The sequence below is a fragment of the Palaemon carinicauda genome, chromosome 15 (assembly GCF_036898095.1).
Source record: "Palaemon carinicauda isolate YSFRI2023 chromosome 15, ASM3689809v2, whole genome shotgun sequence".
NCBI classification, from domain to species: Eukaryota; Metazoa; Arthropoda; class Malacostraca; order Decapoda; family Palaemonidae; genus Palaemon; species Palaemon carinicauda.
Window position 1 is genome coordinate 18,750,856 of NC_090739.1, and position 15,000 is coordinate 18,765,855.

Genomic DNA, 15,000 nt, shown 5'->3' on the forward strand with positions numbered 1-15,000 from the left:
AAAAACATTAGTTGTTTGGTTTGAAGAAATGGAAAATTTAGTTGTTCAAAGTTCTGTTATAAAAACATTAGTTGTTTGGTTTGAAGAAATGGAAAATTTAGTAGTTGTTCAAAGTTCTGTTATAAAAACATTAGTTGTTTGGTTTGAAGAAATGGAAAATTTAGTTCTTGTTCAAAGTTCTGTTATATAACAGAAGCGAAGATTGTGTGGTGCTATAGAGGGAAATGAATAGTCTAGTCAAGGAGACAAGTCTTGAAAAGCAAAGTGAAAAAAATAGGAGGAGCTGATTTTGACTTTTAAAAAGAAAGATGAATGTTACTACATTGAAGGAAATGTATAAAGGGAGGTTAATGAATAAAAAAAAAAGTTTCAAAATAAAATCTGTAGATGGCCAGATATGGTCTGAAGCAATTATCTCTCACGGGAGTCAAAGCTGAATAATGTAAATGATTAGTGTAAGTTTGAAAATATATACTTTCGGAATTGAGTATAGAACGCTTACTAATAAGTTTGAAAATATATACATTTGGAATTGAGTATAGAACGCTTACTAATAAGTTTGAAAATATATACTTTTGGAATTGAGTATAGAACGCTTTCTAATAAGTTTGAAAATATATACATTTGGAATTGAGTATAGAACGCTTACTAATAAGTTTGAAAATATATACCTTTGAGTGTAACATTTCTAAAAATGTTTGTTTAATGAATTGATAACGTATAACCAAATATTTTTTTTATAATGAAGTTGTTATTTAGAAAACTTGAAGCTTTCGTGTTCTTCATTTCCTCTGCTTTTAGTATTTATTCCATATTACTCCTCCCAGATTGCGTAATCCTTTTTTACTAATCTTGGCAGCAGCGTTTTTTTTTTTATCTTTTCTTGTGTACTTAAGCTTTACTTATCTTTATTTATATAGTCTCTATATCCAGTCACGGGTCAAAGAACTATTGTCGTAAGGAAAAGCAGTTACCTAATGGTGACCTATTTTTCACAGACTTGAAGGAGAAAGAATTATACTGTATTCTGTACTATTCTTTTTCACGATACTACCACAGATTACATCAAAACCGATAATTTATCAAGGTAACTTCAATAAGGACAACTAACACTATCTTCATCTTTATAATGTTACAACGTAATACTTCAAGATGGACAATTTAAAAAAAAAAAAAAACATCTATCAAAAAACATTATTAATCTTTATGTTGGTAAAGTAGACATATTTCGAAATGGGTGATATATCAAGTCCGGAGAAGGATGCAATAAAAAGTCTCCTATTTATATCGATATAAGGCAACTGATAGCAACCCCGAAAAAGTCACCTATGGCCCCAATGCAATTTATGATGCTATATTTCGTAGCTGACACGTAATATCACTTAAGTCTTTCTTCGCTGTGAGGGAAAAAAAGGAAATAAGCGATCAACGGCAATTTTCGAGATGGGGTATTTTATCTTATAGATCCTAATGTTATGGTTCATATTATTCCATTTTCTTTTTAAGTTTATTGATAAAGAATAAGATGGAAATACGTCAAGAGATAAAAAGGGAGATCATGTTAAGAAAAATGTGGAGAGAGAGAGAGGGTTGCATGGAAAAAGAAATGAGAAACAAACGAATGATTATTTTATGCATTCAAACTCACGTTCAGAAAGACGAAGAAGAAAAAAAAAAACCTTGTTGTAAGAAATAGGGTGATAAAAGGAGAATTTCTTTTCTCACGGTGGCACCTTTATTTTAGAACTGAAGGGGACGTTCCCAAAAGTTCATTTAATGAAAGGGACTAATTTACGGAATAATATTTTATGGAATGATATTAATTATATATTTTTTTTTCATTACTTGTAGAAAATTCTCGCGATATATCGAGAAATATATATATGCAAATTACTGATGTTTAATTAAAATGAAACGCAATTCATTGATATCATTTGTACAAGTGTGCCTGTCGTCACACACACAGACACACACATACACAGACACACACACACGCGCTGCCTGCACATACACAGACAGACACACACACACACATATATATATATATATATGTGTGTGTGTGTGTGTATGTGTGTATATATATATATATATGTGTGTGTATATATATATATATATATATATGTGTGTGTATATATATATATATATATATATGACAAATGCAGTCATTTCTAGTCCTCTGGAGGACAAAGACCTCAGATATGCCCTTATTAATGTCTAGAGTTCGGCCGATTTTCATCACCACACAGACCACTGTGGAATGGTAATGCTGGGAGACTTTTGTCTGATTGCTCACAACAAACCAGCCTAGTATGGATTGTCCTGACTGATCATAGAGATATTATTATTATTATTATTATTATTATTATTATTATTTTTATTATTATTACATGCTAAGTGAGAACCCTAGTTAGAAATGCAGGATGATATAAGCCCAGTGAGGACAGGAAACAAGGGAATAAAGATGCACTGAACAATTAAATAGATTATTTTAAGAACAGTAGCAACAGTGAATTAGGTCTTTCATAAATAAACTTTACAAAAGGGGTATATACTATATATATATATATATATATATATATGATAAGTTTTTCACATTTATACGTGTTTTTCATATTCAAATAAGCCATATATTTTTTGGTATATGTATATGTGTATATATATATTATATATATATATACATATATATGTGTGTGTGTGTGTTTGTATGAATACATATGTTTTTTTATAAATTTGGTTGTCTGACTGTTACCTTTTGAATCATCCTCAACTAGGCCCTAATGCTCTCTATCAGTGTCCATCCATGATTTCTCTGGGGAGATTTTTCTTGCCATTCAAGCCCTCGGTCTCCTCGCAGACTGCATTTTGATCTTATTATGGAGATGTGGTTTGCGTCCTCCTAATGTTTTCTTTCTTCGCTGTTGACCGACGAATTGATTTGGGCTTCCCGTTTCTTATTTTTACAACGGAGACAGAGACGCGTTTGTATCCCTGGGAGATGTGGATAGTCCTTCTGTTGATATATATACAGTATATATATATATATATATATACATATATATATATATATACATATATATATATATATATATGTATATATATGTGTGTGTGTGTGTTTATTTATATAGCTATTTATCTATCTATATATATCTATCTATCTATCTATCTATAATATATATATATATATATGTGTGTTTGTGTGTATGTATGTATGTTTGTATACATATATATATGTATATATATATTATGTATATATATATATATATATATATATATTGTGTGTCTTAGTATAATGCTTTATGGTATTTCTAAATATATTCTCCTGTAAAATAGATATAGTATGTATTATTTCCTGCTCTAGGTTATAAACAATACTCCAGCTGTTGCAGATTGATTTTTTGTGTATTTTATGCGCATATCTTTAGTAGTTCTAATTATTTCTATTCTAGGTCATTTCTTTCTTGCAATTTTTGTGTACTTTATCGTAACACCTGAATAATTTTCCCTTGTAATAAAAACCATTACGTACACTCCAGTCGTCAGTTATTTTTAACTTAAACGAAACGAGGAAATATCTTAGACATAAAGATCTCGTCAGTATAATCAGTCACACATATTGCGTTGCGATGACATCTTAAATTGCTTGATGCCCTCGAATTCTACTAAGTAACAAAACTAGTGAAGATGTGATAAATTTAGGGTCTGTGGGTTCTTATTAATGGGATTCAAGGCAGAGCAAAGTGTTCCAAAAGATGGGATTTTGTACTTGTGCTTGGGCGGAAATAGAAGAATTTAGAACTGGGAAAGAGGGAAAGTGAACGAAAAAAAATATTTAGTAGGCCTACTGGGAAGGATGAAATGAGGAAAATAGAGTAATAAAGAGAATTTGGATCTGGGAAGGGTAAAAAGAGACAGGAAAGTTGTACGGAGAACATGGAACTGGGAAAGGAAAAAGGGAAAGTGAAGTAAAACGGAGAATTTAGAAATGGGAAGGGTAAGAAGAGAAAGCAAAGTATGACGGAGAATTTGGAAATGGGAAGGGAAAATTTGAGAAAGTGAAGTAAGACGGAGAATTTAGAACTTGATGAGTATAAAGAGAAAGTAAAGTAAGATGGAGAGTTTGGACTAGGAAGGGTAAGATGATGAAATAAATTCAAACGGAGATTTTGGAACGGGGAAGGGGAAAAAACGAGAAAGTGAAGTAAAACGTTAAATTTAGAACTGAGTATGACAAAAAAAAAAAAGAGAGAGAGAGAGAGAGAGAGAGAGAGAGAGAGAGAGAGAGAGAGAGAGAGAGAGAGAGGGGAAGGAAAGGGGAGAAAGAATATACTTGAAGACTATTGTTTATTCTTGTTCTTCATAAGTATAGCACTGATGGGATTCTATCAGTAGTGGCAGGGAGTCATGACAATACTTCATTCCTGAAATGCTTATGTAATCAACGTCATTCAAAATATTTTCCGAACTGTATAGTCATAAGAGTATCAGAGAGAACTCTTCGTCTATTAAAAAGCAGATGTTCCAAATACGAACCAACAATAAACATTATTTTTCTTATTAAATTATCGTATGTCATTGGAACCATCTTGTCCCTTTTTGTTGATTTTTTTTATAAAGAAAAAAGTCTTACAGTAATTTGTGCTATTCATAAAACCTTTGTTTCTATGCTTAGGGGCAATTTATCACCATCGCCTGTCAGCAGATTAGGTGGATCCTTTTATATCCGTGCTTCTGCGAAACGGGGACCTCTTTATAGCCATCAAATAAATCATAAAAGATAACTTGCCCATCGATGGACTCAATAGAGGGTGATTTTTTTTTTTTTTTTTTTTAATTTGTTGACGTTCTTCTCATTAATAACAATAACGTGCCATTGCTATTATTAGGACATACTACTTTCATTAATATTATTCATATTATTATTAATGACTGATACAACTATTACGAATGATAATTTATCATTATTATTATTATTATTATTATTATTATTATTATTTTTTTTTTATTTGGTGTACTTGGCGAGGTAGTTCATTATTATTATTATTATTATTATTATTATTATTATTATCATTTATTATTATTATTATTATTATTATTATTATTATTATTATTATTATTATTTGGTGTACTTGGCGAGGTAGTTCATTATTATTATTATTATTATTATTTTTATTTGGTGTACTTGGCGAGGTAGTTAATTATTATTATTATTATCATTTATTATTATTATTATTATTATTATTATTTGTTGTTGTTGTTGTACTTCCCAAAGTCATCTTGTCATCCAGTCGGGAAGATAGATGAGCAGGTAGCGTGACTCGCTCCATATCGTCGACAGAAATCAGGTTATATGGAGGAGGAGGAAGGAAGGAAAAAGGGGTAAAGGATAATGATGTAAGATGTAGATCAAGTTCCCTGACTTTTCCGACCTTGGAGATTGGCGTCGTCGGTTTGTTGGGGGGGGGGGGGGGGGGGGGGGGGGAGGGGGGGAGGTTGGAAGGGTGGTTATGTGGGAAGGCCTTATCTTTCATCTGTTCTATTTTTGTAAGTGAGGTTTTATTTTGTCCTTGCTGTTTTCCTGATTATTGTTTTTCTTAGTTTTTTTTTCTCAATTGCTAATTTGTTTCTTTGTTTTTTCATGTTTTTGGTATTTTTAGCCTGTTTTTTTTTTCTCAATTGCTAATTTGTTTCTTTTTTGCTTTCTTTTGTAAATCAAATTTTTTAGCCATTAAATGTTTCTTTTTTGCTTTCTTTTTTAAATAACATTTATTTAGCCATTAAATGTTTTGCTTAACTTTCTTGATTTTTTCTAATCATGGTTTGGTGATTTTAATGATTTTTTTTTCTCATATGTTAATTAGTTCAGTTCTATTTTATCTTTTCTTTACTGATCTCTTGAATTAGTTTTTACGTTTAGCTTTTGGAATTACATTGAATAGTGTGTCCTGAAAGTATTCGTTATTTTTCATTTGTTTTTTATACTTGATTTGATTGGTTTGGGGATTTATTTGTTTTGCCTCTTTGGTGTAAATATCGTGACTTATTTTATTCATACATATACTCAACGTTTCATGTTTGTTATCTTTACTTTTAAACCAATCCCATCAAGTTTTCCATGAAGCAATAAATACAACTCTCTCTCTCTCTCTCTCTCTCTCTCTCTCTCTCTCTCTCTCTCTCTCCCCAATTCTGAACTCCGTGTAAAGTTTTTACAGTTATGGGCAATTGTACGAGTATATCCTGTTATACTTCCAAAGTTGGTATTTCAAAACCTCGATTACTTTTGATTGGAAAGAATCTTTCGAATTGGTCTATAAAAGAGAACGGAATGGAAAATATGGAAAACACTTCTTTTTTTTCTGCCCTTTCTGACTTGTTCTTCAATCACCCCTACTCCCCATTTTGAGCAAAAGCAGTTGCATTTTTTCACATTTAAAAATGTGGACCTTACAATAACACGGGGCTGGAAATGGATGCGCAAAAATTTATATGTATCGGTGAAAACGATTCAAAAATAGGAAATATATTTTGGCAGCTGTTTTTCTGCGATGCTGGTGCGTAAACACGCGAACAAATAAACACATCTCTACAAATAAGAGTCGTTTTGGCATAAAGCTCTCACATAAACAAATCTATTCTCATAGCTCTAATAAATTGAAATCTATAGGCATAGGTTATGAATATATGGAATACAAAATTCATACTGTGGTCCGGTTATGACTACCGTATATTAATAAACTTTTACTTCATTATGCAAGAAATATCTCATTATGTAATTCTATTACACAAACAATATAGTCGTGGGTTAATGTTCTAATAAAAAAAACCATATGTTCCTAGTTTATGATTCAATTATAAATTCTGATTACTCTTCTTTTGTGATCACGATAACAAGAAATAGATGGTCTATCTATTCCTCGTAAATGGCACTATTATACAAATTGTGTGTTCAAAGGTTATGACTTGAATATATAATGGGAAATATATATTCATAGCTTTTAGCCTTATTATGCAAAGTGTTTTTTCCTAGATTATCATCCTAATACAGTGTGTTACATCCTTTGATTACACTCATAAAATTCAACAGAAATAGGTACCCTATAGCACTACTGTACATCCCATAGAATATTGGATTTTGACATATGTAACCACTAGTGTATGTGACCCGTCAAAAATGATCGCTACATATTTAGCCACACCCTCAGATTCAACCCTCCCCACTTTCCTAACTACCACGCGGCAGTTTAGATAATTTGTGGGAGATTTTGGTTCCTGGGTGCATCTCTTTTAGTACCCCCTCTCACCAGTTTATGACTACTCTCTCCCCCCATGTGTTTTTCAATGCCGCTCGGCGTAACAGGAAAGATATATATATATATATATATATATATATATATATATATATATATATATATATATATATATATATATATATACACACATATATATGTGTGGGTTTTTGTGTGTATGTATATGTATGTATGTATATGTGTGTATATATATATATATATATATATATAGAGAGAGAGAGAGAGAGAGAGAGAGAGAGAGAGAGAGAGAGAGAGAGAGAGAGAGAGAGAGCCAAACACTTGCTATTTATTATTTAGAGGGGGTTATAATTCACAATTACATTTCACCTATTTAATCAATGTTTTTACACTGATTTCATTAATTAAACAACTGTTTCTAAATTCAATTGCATGCAAGAGTACAAGTTTAGCGCGAATCATATTCTTGGTGGAAACCTTCGTGTATGCAACAGGTTCAAGCTTATTATGAATGCAAATTCAACTACATTAAAAGAATTTAAATAAGAAACTTGTTGATCTCTGGAGGCAAAGATTCACGCATGTTCTTTGATAACATTTTGACTCTGAAATAAAGAGAAATAGCGTAAGTAATGGCATATGTTTTTCCGTATATTGATCTTTTGGATTGGTTGCTTATTTGTTGTTTATTCATTTAACCATGTACAGTATATATTTATAGTGTCATTCAGAATTTACTTGACTCTATTTTTATTATTTCCTTCACTAACTTCTTCCTCCTTAGAAGAGAAACAAATATTTATAATATATCCATTTAGCCGTAGGTTGGTAATGCATATTAGAAACGTCCCTGCCCAGTGATCCGATGTACTGGTGTTCGAGACCCGTTCATGCTCGATAGTTTCTTGTAGTCTGTGCAAATTCACCATCCTTATGAGCTAAGGATGTGGAGTTTTGGGTGAACCTATAGGCCTACTGTACATTCTGAGTCCTCAGCAACCATTGCCTAGCCATCCCTGGTCTTAGCTTGGTTATATAGAGGCTTGTGTACTGGTCATATGTATATATGCTAAGTTTCTAGGGTATTCTCCTGCCTCTAGGGAATTGTCACATTCCCTTGCTTCCGCCATTCATGAGCCACCTTTAAACCTTTGACGAGGTATACTGCATAATATCAGAGAGTTCCTTTATGGCGTTTCTTTATCCTATTTTCTATCCTTCTACTTTATAACCATTTCCGCCTCCGCACTGCCTTCCAGCTGTCCAACTTCTCTTAACTTTTACTTCATAGTGCAACTGCAATTTTACCTTGGAACTGAATGGTCTCCCCGGACATAGAGCAGGGTCATATCCAATCTTGCGTTTCTTTTCATTTCTAAGCACACGCGATATTGTTAATATCAAAACGGTGTATTTTTTTTATTTGCTTATTGTCCTCTTGAGATTTCCAGATTAAATTGAAAGAAAACCATCAGATAAACTTTGTTCTCTTTTTCGTAAACTTGAGCCTGAAACATTAATACAACGAGATGTCATTAATAATTTCAGGCGTCTTAATGTGTTCAACAAAACTTTAAACTTTGAAGTCTTAACATGAATCGTTTCTTAAAGTTTTAAGACACTAAGTACTCGTATCTTTTGAAGTATGACGTCTTAAAATTTGATTTGCACAATTTTTGTTTTTGTTTTTGCACAAAGACCAATTGGACAGACGACTTCATGGTTATATTCTTTGGAGATATATGTTCAACTTAAAGAAATTGTTACTTATCTTCATATTCCTCTCCATTATAATTTTCATCATTATTTTGATTATTTTAAATTTTTTATCTATCGCGTATTATACAGACTGGTCGTTTATTGTCTGAGATTTTTAGTTGCGTCCGGCTTCCCTAAGAGTCCATCATCTTTCTCCATTTTTTGGCTATTTCCAGCAACACGCTCTGTTTCACGAGCCCTGGGGCTACTCGGCTTCCAGTCGATCTAAGTTCCTCCTCAGAGATTTTTAGATGATTATGGACAATCCTCCACTGGCATATCATAGTCTTCTTAGTTGAATCCAAAGGTCTTGAGCTTTCTTATTTTCTCTTTTCTTTTCCCCTCCTCTCTGGAGTCTTAAGGGTACTGCGACATAAAAGAGTGACACATTTAGTCGATGAGTATCAAGTTTGGATGTAAATTCTTTTATCATGATGTACGTTCTTACGATGTAATCCTTAAGTAAATTTAACTACCTCATTTTCCACTACTCCCTCTGGTTGGTGATCGTACCATTTGTATTCTATGCTAATGTGGCATTTCTTACACAGATCCCAATGAAGGGCTTTTGCCATTGTATCATGTCTCTCTTTAGACTGGTTTTTTGATAGTGCTGGATATTCGCTGGCATCGGGGCCTATGATTTATTATGTATATTTTTACTATCATGATCGAACAGTCGCATTGGTAGTAATCGAGAATTTTTTCATAGCAACACAGCTCCACGTAGGCTACACTCTACAAGCGTGCCCAGATACTGAAAAAAAAGATATCGTGCATACTGAATGACCCTGAACCGAGCAAACAATTTAACAATAAATTTGCCATGGCGTTTCCAGTACGGTATATATTTTTGAACCACTATCATTTCCCGGATGATCTGTTTAGAGTAATCTAGAATTCATGGAACAAATAGATAAATAAAAGGGATTACAACAGATTGTGTAAGACTGAAGGAAATTGGAAAAGACACAGAGCGCCTCGTTTCTGGGCTAAGTAGCAGAAGCAAAAACGTATTATTATTGGTTGTTTATAAGAGCCCTTCAATACAGCAAGATGAGAGAGAGAGAGAGAGAGAGAGAGAGAGAGAGAGAGAGAGAGAGAGAGAGAGAGAGAGAGAGAGAGAGAGATAAGCCCGAACTAATTTCATTTGAAGACGCTGTCTCCATTTTTTGTTTAGGCATTGATTTAAGAAACTTCGTACATCCTTACATTCATGATAACACCATATACACACGTACATCCATATATACATGCATATGTAAAAATAGAAAGTAACCAAGAGCTGCCCAAAAATAACTAACGAGGCCATAAAACTGAGAAAAAAAGACTTGGAAAAGACAGCACCTCAGGAGATGAACAACGTAAGAAATAACCGTAAATCAAATGTGAGTTAATACCGATACACAAGAAGAAAGGCGTTTTATTAATGGCCTGTAGACTATAAGAAAGCACACTTATTATGGAGACCTTTCCATCAGTTTTAAATGGTCCGTTTTTTGTGGACGTAGATCATCCTGTGCAGTTGTTAATGTGTGTATACATATGTGTGTGTGCGTGTGTGGGAGCAGCGCGCGTGGTGTAGTTGCCTTTGTGTGTGTGCGTGTGTAATATATATATATATATATATATATATATATATATATATATATATATATATATATATATATATATATATATATATATATATATATATATATATATATATGTATGTGTGTGTGTATGTGTGTGTGTGTGTGTGTTGTGTGTGCGTTTTTATGTATGGGTCACATAGACAGAAAGGAAGATTTTCCGATATTTGGAGTACTTCAATTGCATTTAAAAGGGTGCTTTTTGAGATTTGAATGAAGGTATTTCTTGCTCTTTTTTAGCAGGATAAACAACAGTTTCTGTCAGCGATTTTTCTCCTTTAGATTATTCATATTTTTTTTACCCAAGGTTTGGTAAGTTTTAAACTACGCCTGTTGCCAGTGGTGCTAATTATTTCTGGTAATATTTCGTTAATCTACAAATGAATTTTGGTGGTTATGAATGTTTCTTTAAAGATTTTAATTTTAATTCCAACCAGAAACTATACAATCCTTGAATAGATATTTCTGACAGTAATTTTTATTGGGATTAAATTATGTTCTCTGTTAATTATGATTTATATTCTTCATAAAACTGTCTCTTAATGTTTCAGTAAGTTTTATATGAGTATTTCTAGTACTGGGCTGGTTAGTGTTAGATAACCTTTTCTCCTAAAATTTCCATAAGGTTTGAAGAATTTCTCTCAATATTGCTGTAGGTTTTGGTCTCATATTTCTTTTATATTATTGTCTCGATTTTTGATAAAAAGTTACTGTTGCATTTGACTAAGCTCTTCTGTTAGTTACAAATAAGCATATCTTGTCAGCGATTGTCCTTCCTACTTGGCTTTCAGATTTTCTTTGGGTTGTGAACCAGAACTTATGACTACTTCTCCTTTATGTCAGTTCTCCCGAATTTCTTTATATGCAGTATATATCTTACTTGGCTATGTCTCAGATACATTCTTCGTAAGGTATAAAGTATCATTTCATTATTCTAACCAGGTTAACAAAAAATCCAGTAATTTGCTGTGTTTCAGGTAAGCATTTCTGTCAGCAATTTATGTTGTAGGAAAACATTACCGTCAGTTACTTCGAATGTTTATATAAGCTAAGAATCTGTTTTAATAATTTGGTATGTTGTAGGGAGAAATTTTTGTCTTAATTTGTTACGTTACAGTAAGTTTTTTTGGTCAGTAATTCAGAATGTTTCAGGTAAGGATTTCTATCAGTAATATAATATGTTTCAGGTAAGGATTTTTATCAGTAATATGAGAAGTTCCAGTTAAGGATTTCTTTCAGTAATATAACATGTTTCAGGTAAGGATTTCTATCAGTAATATAACATGTTTCAGGTAATTCAAGTAAGTATTTCTGGAGTACCTGTCAATGTTTTAAGGCATAGTGTTTAGATAACCATATCCGTCAGTGGTTACGACTTTTATTTTTAAACAGTACGTATTTTACAAACACTATAATTCTAGATCAATTATCTACCATTTGTTATTTTTGTTATTATGTACACATTTGTGAGATCCAATACCAGAATTAAACTTGGGAATGTTGATATGGGATAATACATTTCCGTAAGTAAACATTTCCTTGTTTCTATCTTATTATTATGCAATAGTAACCTAATTGTCAAATGTTTTTAACTAATGTATAAAATTAGCCGGATACTAATTATATCTTGATGGTTCCATTATTTTCTTCCTTTTCCTTCATCCTCATTTTTCTGTTTTTAAAAGTAGGGTAATTTTTAGATAATTAAGACAAACGGAGGCCATTATTCTATTTTAGTTTCCCTTTACTTTTCCGCTGCTTTATTTTCATATTATATTTTTGTTTGATTTCATTACTTAATCAAAATATATTTTACTTTTCTAAATTACTTTTTTAATAGTAACTTCTGTTCCAATTGAAGATATTTGGTTAGCACCTTATGCTCCCGCTGACACAACTATTTTTATGTAAATCCGGTACATCCCATTTTTTTTATACTTTCCCCTTTTGGATTTTTATTGTATGATAACGCAATTGCGCTTTTCAAAGTTTGTTTCTCGACTTTTTACAAATATCTCGCTTTTCCCGTCTTTATTTTTAGTTATGAATATCAATTAACGCGTATTTCTCGTCCTTTAACCTTTTGAAATATTGATATTTTTTTGCGCTTCATCAAATCAACATTTTCAATCATACTGTTTTACTATTTTCTCCTATTAAAAATTCTAGCCATATTAATTTCCAGTTCTCTTTCCATTGATATTGTATGCTATACGATTAGCTCATATATCAGTCCTTGTTTATTGGTGTCATCCCCCTTTAAATTTCTCCATTCTTTCCTTCATTCCAGGCTGGCCTCTGGAAACCTCAGCCACGACCCACAGACACCAGCAGACGGTGAGCACCTTCACGCGAGAAAACAGCAGCAGCGTCACCATAACAATCGGCAGCCGGAGGGCTCAGAGTACCAACATGCAGCTGGGCATGAGCCTCAGCGGCAGTAGCAGCAGCCCCGTGGAGCCCATCAAGCCGCTCCTGGATCTGAGTAACTCCGTGAGCGAGGACGAGGACGGGGAGTCACCCCCCTACCCCATCTTTGACGAGGCCGCCCCCAGGAACATCTCCTCCATGACAGGCAACGCGGCTTACCTGCACTGTCTCGTGCACAACCTTGGCAACAAAAGCGTGAGTAAACATGCTTATCGCATATCTTTTGAACTGCATCGCGCCCCTGCTTACTTTGCACCGCCCTCCCACTCACTCCACCCACCCTTCTCTCACCCACATTTTCTCTCCCATCCCCTGCACCAACTTTCTGTCTAAAATGAGAGAGAGAGAGAGAGAGAGAGAGAGAGAGAGAGAGAGAGAGAGAGAGAGAGAGAGAGAGAGAGATTGTTTGCTAAGCTTTGGCGGGTGTGCTTTGCCCTTTCAGCTATTCCTCCCTTTACTTATGCTTTCACGGAGGTGCTATTTCGGTGATGTTTCAATTCCACGATGCGGCGGCGGTTTTAAAGGAAAGAGTTCAATTTCCAAATATACGTGATGCTTACTCGGCAAATGTTTGTCTATTTGCTTGTTGATAGGCGCGGGATTTTTGTGTGCGTGTTGGAAGAGTTTGCGCGCATAAATAAATTACAGACCGTGGCACCTTCTGTCACGGGTAAGGAAATGTCTTCAAACCATTTGACATGAAAATCAATCATCGGAAACGGACCTGTCAGTCAGTAAAGGATCAGAAAAGGAAAGTACTCCAATGAACAAAAGTTTTGTGTAGCTGAATCTTATGTTTTTCTTACAGTATATGCTTCCTTTTCTTCCATTTTTACCTTCATTCAATAGCGAAGCATCAGAAATTAAACTATACATTATATCGTGAAATTCAACCCCTCAAGATTGTCTGAAAGAATTAAGATAGGAATGCTACCACTAGACCACCGAGATGAGCTAAGTAGAAAATAATTTATCACCTCTGACAAAAAATAATCATATTTTCTTCTAAATATTGCCACCCCATTTGCGCTCCTCTCTTCAGATGTTAAAACCAATTTGAACAATTAAGATAAATAAATTTTGCTTTCAAACGTCAATCAGATCAAATTGAAAATGTCGTCGCGACTTTTAACTCGAGGGTTTCGGTAATCCGCGTTTTTAGTTGATAATTAGTTGGACAATCAAGGAATTAGTTGGTCAGTCAAATTTCAGTTTCTCTTTGTGCTAATCAGATAGTAAGTTAATAAACACTTATGTCAATCACAGATCAAGAAGCAAATTGATTAGATGTCAAATTATTATGTTTTCGAAGAAAGATATTTTAAATCCTTGGTAACTTTTTTTCTAGTGGTAATTGACATTTTTTCTCATTAAGTTAAAAGCTTCGTTATTATTTTTAGTAACCTGTCAAATGTTAGCATTACAGTAATCAAGTTATTATTGTTTTCTCTCTGTTGCTCTCAGAACGAGTCTACATTGTCACAGACAAAGTCTGAAAAATTGGGAGTCACAATTTGATAGGTAACCAAAGGTCATAGGATGTACATCAAATCACAAGTTTCTCCCAGAGCTGATTCACCTTTCACAAAATAATGATATTTAACTGGGAAAATTTAACAATTCAGAAATGCATATGAAATTAAAAAGATAACCAAGCAATCGATTATAGTCGATTTGAAACAAAAATGGAAAAGAATCCACCAAAATATCCTTTTTATTTTTTTTTTCCGCTTTCAGCGCGTTTCACTTTCCCCGCAAATCTCCCATCAAATCTTCCCATCCCCCATTTTCTGCACTTCTTTTATTCAACACTCGTCTCCCCCCCCCCCCCCCCCCTTCTCACTCCTCCACCTCCTGTACCCCTAAGGACCAGTTAAGGATCACGAAAACTTTTCTAGTGTCTTATCTTTTCTTAT

General features: G+C 33.4%; 1 protein-coding gene across 2 annotated transcripts in view; it reads left to right on the forward strand.

Annotated features, from left to right (window-relative positions):
* The window catches only part of LOC137654243 (zwei Ig domain protein zig-8-like), a 690,582-nt gene that overhangs the window by 474,144 nt on the left and 201,438 nt on the right, over positions 1-15,000 (forward strand). For both annotated transcript variants that reach the window (XM_068387873.1, XM_068387872.1), the window contains one exon: positions 12,945-13,279. In XM_068387873.1, the coding sequence (XP_068243974.1) occupies positions 13,067-13,279 (213 nt within the window). In that variant the 5' untranslated portion in view covers positions 12,945-13,066. The remainder of the gene's footprint in view (positions 1-12,944; positions 13,280-15,000) is intronic.